The 7,394-nt window shown below is 38.2% G+C and overlaps 1 protein-coding gene across 2 annotated transcripts; it reads right to left on the minus strand.

Moving 5' to 3' along the window:
• Window positions 1-514: 514 nt before the first annotated feature.
• On the minus strand, window positions 515-3,737 carry LOC123443572 (flavanone 3-dioxygenase 2-like). Of its 2 annotated transcripts, XM_045119999.1 has the most exons (5): window positions 3,415-3,731; window positions 3,095-3,315; window positions 1,743-1,825; window positions 859-920; window positions 515-755 (listed from the first exon to the last, which is right to left on the minus strand). In XM_045119999.1, the coding sequence occupies exons 1-3, from the start codon at window positions 3,514-3,516 to the stop codon at window positions 1,816-1,818; spliced, it is 333 nt and encodes a 110-aa protein (XP_044975934.1). In that variant the 5' UTR covers window positions 3,517-3,731; the 3' UTR covers window positions 515-755; window positions 859-920; window positions 1,743-1,815. The 2 variants fall into 2 exon arrangements, with proteins under 2 accessions (XP_044975934.1, XP_044975933.1); XM_045119998.1 differs by having other exon boundaries at window positions 3,095-3,737.
• Window positions 3,738-7,394: the final 3,657 nt, after the last annotated feature.

Below are 7,394 nucleotides of genomic sequence, written 5' to 3' on the forward strand. Positions count from 1 at the left end.
TGCAATATTTGTCACCGAATGGTCGTTGGTTTCCATTTGCGACCTTTTAATGACCAAAAAGAGAAGGTCAAAAGCTGAGGGTCTCTAATGAACTATAATGACCTTTCTGCTAGAATCGTCATAGAATTTTATGACCAAACAAAAGGTCGCTGGTTCTACAACCAGTCATTTTGGTCGTTGGTTGTTTACCTAGGCCACGTCGGATCCAACGTGTCAATCTGACGTGGCAAAGTTACGAACAATTAGATTGGTCGATGGTAAGATTCAGCCCGGTCCAACTTGGTGTTTTACATGGGCCGAGCCCAATAATTCGGCCTTTTTACATTTTTTCTATTAATTTTGGTTAGCTACATGGGCCAGGCCCAACATTTTAGCCTTTTTAATTTTGGGATGTGGCCTTTTACTTTCTATTGATTTTCTGTTTTGGACATTTTATTTTTGTACTGGTCCCACATGTCATGCTGATCTCAAAATTAGTCCCACACGCGAGAAATTTCAAATTTTGTCAAATAAATATCATAACTTGGCCCCCCTTGTGAAGTTTCCATTTCATAGGTATTCAAATCACGTTCACAATCAATATTTCAAATAGGCTAGGGAGCAAATAAATTTGTCCAAACCAACATTAATTTTGTCTATTACAATCTTTACACTACACCACAACCCAAATATGCCTACTACTGCCTACTATTACAATACATATGCTACTCTTTGTTGATACACTTCACAGCTTCACACTTGGCTTCGTAATTCACCTGTGCAAAAAATAAGAATAACATGTACAGGACATCAAACATTAGACAATGATGGATCCAAGTAAACGGGTTCCTGGTCGGTCACATATCAAATCTGACATACCGTTTTCTATCCATGTAACCATTAAGAGTCTACTTGTACTCCCTCAGCTAGAAATATTGCATCTGCAATCACAAACACAATTTAAGATTAATGAAAACTGCAATCAGGTAGAAAACAAAATGAACGAAAACTACAATCAGGTAGAAAACAGAATTAATGATCCAACTAATTTTGGTATAAGATATGTAGAAGAAATATTCATCAGATTATATACTTTATGATCAATAATTACATGAGTAAAATGGATAGCCAAAAGGGTTAATCCGTATGTGCAAATCTATACTTTTTTTGCTTTACGGAACCAAAACTGGTCCAGAAAAAGAGATATATTCAGTAAGCTACAGCAGGCACCGACTGGTCTCGAACGATAACAAAAATAGGAATACAAACTTTGGTAGGAGTACTAGCATAAATTCATGCCCTTCTTTCTTCTGTATTAATTTAGGGACCAAATAATGTTGCGAAACTCATGTTCTTTTCGAGATATTATTCAGTCAGCAAAATACTAATACTAGTACTGTAGTGCTAGGATATAATAACACAGTAAAATTCTCATGTTCAGTTTAAATAAGGCCCAATCTACAGAAAACTAGGTATTGCAGCAGCAAACTATTGCAGAGTTCATCGCCATGAGATTACTACAACAACAAACTATACTCAAAGAAAATGGAACCAAATAATTATTATTACTATCAACTTAAAAGGAAGCTCAACTTATATCCATGATTTCCTCTTGTGAAGCAAGCATCAAACAACACAATAGCAATGAAATTGTACATCCAAATAGAACAAGACGTGATGTGTTCTTGTGTTAAGAACAATTGCAAGTATTTTGTGCACATCACATCAGATCTGCATGGGTACAAACACGGGGTGGAGCTCACCATGTGTGAGGGTAGTAGAGATATGTTGATCACCCATGAGGAATCCTCCACCTACAGGAGCAGCTTGTCCGCGTCATAGCAAACTGCACGCAAAACAAACGCAGTCATCAGAATAAGAGGAGATGCAGAAACTGAAGCTGGATGTTGCATTGCCGAATGCTAAATCAACATTCCACAATCAACAAAAACTGAAATTGGATCAAAATTAATGTTTGATGCTGCTAAATCAATAGTCCGAAACTGAAGCTTTTTCTATATATAAATGGTTGCTGCAAACATGCAAATACTAGGAGTGCTACTTGTCTACTGAGTTAAATGCATGGTATTCTTCTTATTCTTATTAAAGCTAAGAAGCACTCGTGAATCAGGCAAGCAACATCATAGCAGTAAAGCAACTAGCATCATCAGTAGATGGATTGAACGTGGCAACCCCAACCAAACTTAACTCAGTTGATATTTATGTCAGCCCAACCAAAACGAAAAAAATTCCCTCTTTATTTAGAACAAGTATATTAACATTCTCCGAAACAAAGAATCACAAGAGTCTAAATTGCAGGTTGTAGGTATAGATGAACTCTACTTGACAGAGTGCAATATTTTACAACACACAACATTGAATACTCAACCTATTCCACCCTCGTAATTTATAATAGGCATATTAACATTCTACCAAACAAAGAAGCACAAGAGACTAAATTGCAGGCTGCAGGTAGAGATGAACTCTACTTGACAAACTGCAATATTTGACAGTACGCAGCACTGAATACTGGCACTATTCCTCCCTCATAATTTAGAATAGGCATATTCACATTCTTCCCAACAAATAAGCGCAGGAGACTAAATTGCAGGTTGCTATTCTATTGGACAGACTGAAAATATTTGACAATGCAATAATAGAGCTAGGCTAAAATAGGGTAGTGAAATATGATAAATAAATTATAGAAGAAAATAGTGTAATCCTCGGTTCTGTCAGGTAATAATAATCTAGAGCAAGGTGTCATGGTTATGATCAGCTAGACCTAGGCAGTTGCGTCCGGTGCGGCCGGACAGGGCCCTTACGGTGTGAGTTACGATGTACATTCCATTGGAATCGATAGCTGCAATCAAAAAGCAGCAGAAGCCAACCAAATTTATGGAGTAACATATACCTGCGTTAAGCTCTAGGAAACACATGTGTTATGAAATCTGCAAGAATTTGTGAAACACTACTGTTCTAAGAAACGCAAATTTCGTTTGGGTGCCGCTCTATTATCTTTCGGTGTTGGAGCAAAAGATGACGCTACACAAATTCTGAGTACTTTTGTTCTTTCAGCGAGGAAGAAAGTGTAATGGCGGGAATTGGTGGGAAGTACCTGAAGGGCGGTGGATAGGCCGGCCACTCCGGCACGAACTGCTCGAGCGGGTAGCAGTGCAGTCGGAGGTAGTCGCGCCAGTTGTGGACGGTCTCCTTGCGCATGTTGAAGCTGGTGGATAGCCGCATCTTCTTGGCGGGGTCGTCGGAGTAGAGCTTCGCCTTCTCCTCCAGCGAGAGGCGGAAGAAGTCGTGCGCCACCTGCAGCCTGTGGTTGAGCACCTGGCGATCAGAAACCACGCACTGTGAGCGAAAGCAGAGCAACGCCATTTGTGTCGAAAACAGAGCACCATGCAAGTGGGACAGAATGGGAATCAGAACCAGGAAGAAGCCATGGGAGGTGCAGGCGGCGCCAATCTGGGAGACAACGGCGGTGCGGTCGGGGTCGGTGAGGTAGATGACGGGGATGTCGGCATCGGGCATGACCTCGTCGAGGCGCGACCGCTCCGCCTCCGAGCGGACTTAGATGTCGGGAAGCATGTGGTGCACGGCCGTGGAGATGAGTTGCTCCGCCATGCCGGTGGAAGAATGGGGGAGGGAGAGAGATGGAGAGGAGAGGAATGGGTGGGGGCGGCGGTGGTTGGTCGGAGACGGAGGCGGGGCGGATCAGATCTGGACACTTGGAGAGACGATACGAGCGGATGAGATCTTGATCGGTCTGGGTGGGTAGGGTTTGCGTTTTTTTCTTTTTTCCCTGCCACGTCATCGATATGGGAGAAGGAGGTATAGCCAATAGGGAATCAACAAACAAAATTGTGTTTGTTTACCCTAATATTTTTGATAAAATAAACATGTTAATATTCATCAAAAATTCTCAAATATTTTCCACACCTTCTAGAAAATATGAATTAATACCATGTCAATTTTTTTATTGTTTAGACCTTATTTACATTTTCAAAAAAAATAAATATTCAATATTTCAATTTTTTAGTGCCCAAAATGAGTTTTTTTAAGGACCTACCATATATTTATTGAAAAATTGGACCAAATCATATTTCTAAATTACTAGGACTTATTTAATGTACAATTATCACAATGGTTGGGTGTGAAAAGCTTTTATCCACCTCTCGTGAAAAAGACAAATTTTCATCGAATAAGCTTGAACCGGGTCAAATTTGAACTGCTGCCGTATTATAGTTTGCTCTTTATTTTTTCAAAAAACATTTCTAGGTACATAAGTATCTATTTAATCAGAGAAACACCAAAAGTTTTTCAAGATTCAACCACTAGCTAGGAATGGTTATACCCACCTTTTTGACCGCATTTTGAAATGGGCATGAAAAATTGAAAAAAAATCAAAAAATTGAAAAACCTTCGCACCGTGTCATTATATGTGACAAAGTTACCAGGAAAAATTATAAACTTGTAATACGACAAATATTTTTAAAAAGTGTTCTCATAAATAAGCTATCATGTGTTAAGATTCACTGATTGCAAGCCAAATGATCAATCTCATGGCCACATTCATGGAATAGATTGTTCAAATGATATCATATTGTGCACAAGCGTGCGTATTGGAATGGCAAACAATATTGCCTAAGGAATAGATTTTTCTGAAGGACCTACCATATATTTGTTTCAAAATTGGGCCAAATCATTTTTCTAATATACTAGGACATATTTAATGTACAATTGACCAAATGGTTGGGTGTCTAAAGCTTTTATCCACCTCTCATGAAAAAGACGAGTTTTCGTCGAATCAGTTGGAAGCGAGTCAAATTTGAACGGCAGCTGCATTATAGTTTGCTCTTTATTTTTCCGAAAAATCATTTCTAGGTACAAAAGTATATATTTAATCATAGAAACACCAAATTTTTTTTAAGATTCAACCACTAGCTAGGAATGGTCATACCCACCTTTTTGACCGCATTTTGAAATGGGCATGAAAAATTGAGAAAAAATCAAAAAATTGGAAAACCTTTGCATTGTGTCATTATATGTGAAAAAGTTACCAGGAAACGTAATAAACTTGTAATACTGCAATTATTTTTAAAATTGTGTTCTCAGAAATGAGCTATCATGTGTAAAGAATCATGGACTTCAAGCCAAATGATCAATCTCATGACCACATTCATGGCATAGTTTGTTCAAATCATCTCATATTTTGTCTAAGGGTGCATGTTAGAATGTCAAACAATGTTAATTTAGAAAATTTTCATTTTATTTGTATGAAAAATTCATTTTCCATTTTTGAAGTGCCCAAAATGATTATTTTTGTGAAGGACCTACCATATATTTGTTTCAAAGATGGACCAAACCATTTTTATAAAATACTAGGTCAAGTTTAATGTACAATTGAAATAATGGTTGGGTGTTAAAAGCTTTTATCCACCTCTCGTGAAAAAGACAAATTTATGTCGATTTAGTTGGAAACTAGTTAAATTTGAACTCCAGGTGCATTATAATTTGCTCTTTATTTTTGCCAAAAATCATTTATAGGTACATAAGTATGTATTTAATCAGAAATACATGGTGTGGTGGCTTGATGTCGAGGTTTGGATGGTGGTCGAGGGCCCCAACTCTAGATCGCGTAAACTTGCATGCAAGCCGCGTGGTCACCGCCCGACCGTTGCGTTGCTACGCATTCTGGGTGGAATAGGCATGTCTGGTGGGTTGGACCCTCCCTAGGTAGGGGTTAGGAAGAAGAATACAATAGAAGAATCTCACATGGTGACCGAACTAAGCTCAAACATGAATTAGCACCCAAGTGTTTGATTAGCGGTGAGGGAAATGCACATAGAAAATGGGCTTAAATTATGAATGAGGATGATAATCTACAAAGGAGACTCTCTTGGAATTTTTTTAGCTCAAATGGATGAACCTAGGTGACACTTGCTTTGCAAAGTACCACACTGTGCAGAAATATGGATGTCGAAGCTGGGATCAAATGAATGAATGGATTGAGATGAAATTTGGTGGATGATCTTAATTTAGGCATAGGAAGGCACTGTAAAATATTTATACCATTTGGACATGCCAAAGTGAACTTCGTTCAAAATGTGCCAATCTGGACAGAAAATGATAATTGAAACTGGGCACACATAGATTATGGGATTGAGGTCCAATTTGGAGGTGGATGATAATTTAGGCACATTAAGGCACGGTCAAAATTTCATAAAATTTGGATAATTTTTTTTTACTTCCTTCACAATGCTCTGTGGTGAACAGAATATTGGGAAAAATATTGAGGGAAACTAGCTGAATTAAATGAGCTAAAATTTGGTGGAGTGAGGTTATATGTTCCGTTTCATGCCGTGGTAAATTTTCATCAACTATAAAGCAATAGAAAATGTAGTTGCTTCACAAACTGGAAATATTACCAGAAACAAAGATTTGATGATGAGCTCACATGTATTGTTAGATGGGACTCAAATTTTGTGGAGAGCTATGTTTTGGGCACATAGAAGATGTGGAAAAAATTCAACTCATTAGGATATTCCTATCTAGTACTTCCTTCACAAAGCTGTTAGCTGAACACAAACTTTGAAAATTTGCTGAGAAAGATTTACTAGGCAAATGGTTACGAAAGTTTCATGAGGCAATGCTTTGGATAGGAAAGAGTGCACAAAAAATTTGAGGGTAATCAAAGAAATAAAATTAACACTTCCTTCACAAAGTGTTACTCTGAACAGAATAGGAAAATGAATATTGCTAAAAAATCGAACGATGGAAGGAAGGGTTTTCACATATTTGAGGAATATATGATCCAACGTATTTATGAGAATTTTTCGAGAATTTTTGGAATTACAGAATAGTAGGTTCCTTCACAAACTAGGCAAAAATTAACGCATGGACATGACACGTAGGCAAAACTGATGATGTGGCACTTAGTCGTAGCAATGACCATCTATATTGGTCGTAATTAGCTTCAAATTAGGCACTGGACCAGTGCTATCCACTTTACGACCATTTCCAGTAAGGAATTTACGACCTTTCTGATGAAAATGGTCGTTAGTTTTTGGGGTTAGGACCCCTCTGGACAGCTTAGACCAATTGGTCTCAAATGGTCGTAGATTTACAACCATTTCTGCCAGCGTCACTGCCAGAAGGTCGTTAGTTGACATATTTCTTGTAGTGAGACTTATGGAGAAGCATGTATTTACAAGAAAGTGAGTGGGAGCTCCGTAGCATTTCGCATATTGTATGTGGATGACGTATTGCTGATGGGAAACGATATAGAACTATTGGAAAGCATAAAGGCTTATTTGAATAAGAGTTTTTCAATGAAGGACCTTGGAGAAGCTGCTTACATATTAGGCATCAAGATCTATAGAAATAGATCGAGACGCCTCATATGTCTT

Source organism: Hordeum vulgare, chromosome 3H, assembly GCF_904849725.1.
Source record: "Hordeum vulgare subsp. vulgare chromosome 3H, MorexV3_pseudomolecules_assembly, whole genome shotgun sequence".
NCBI classification, from domain to species: domain Eukaryota; kingdom Viridiplantae; phylum Streptophyta; class Magnoliopsida; order Poales; family Poaceae; genus Hordeum; species Hordeum vulgare.

Bases quoted from the DNA above. Each gene is read 5' to 3' on its own strand.
- LOC123443572 (XM_045119998.1), bottom strand. From the start codon at position 3,516: ATGCCCGATGCCGACATCCCCGTCATCTACCTCACCGACCCCGACCGC.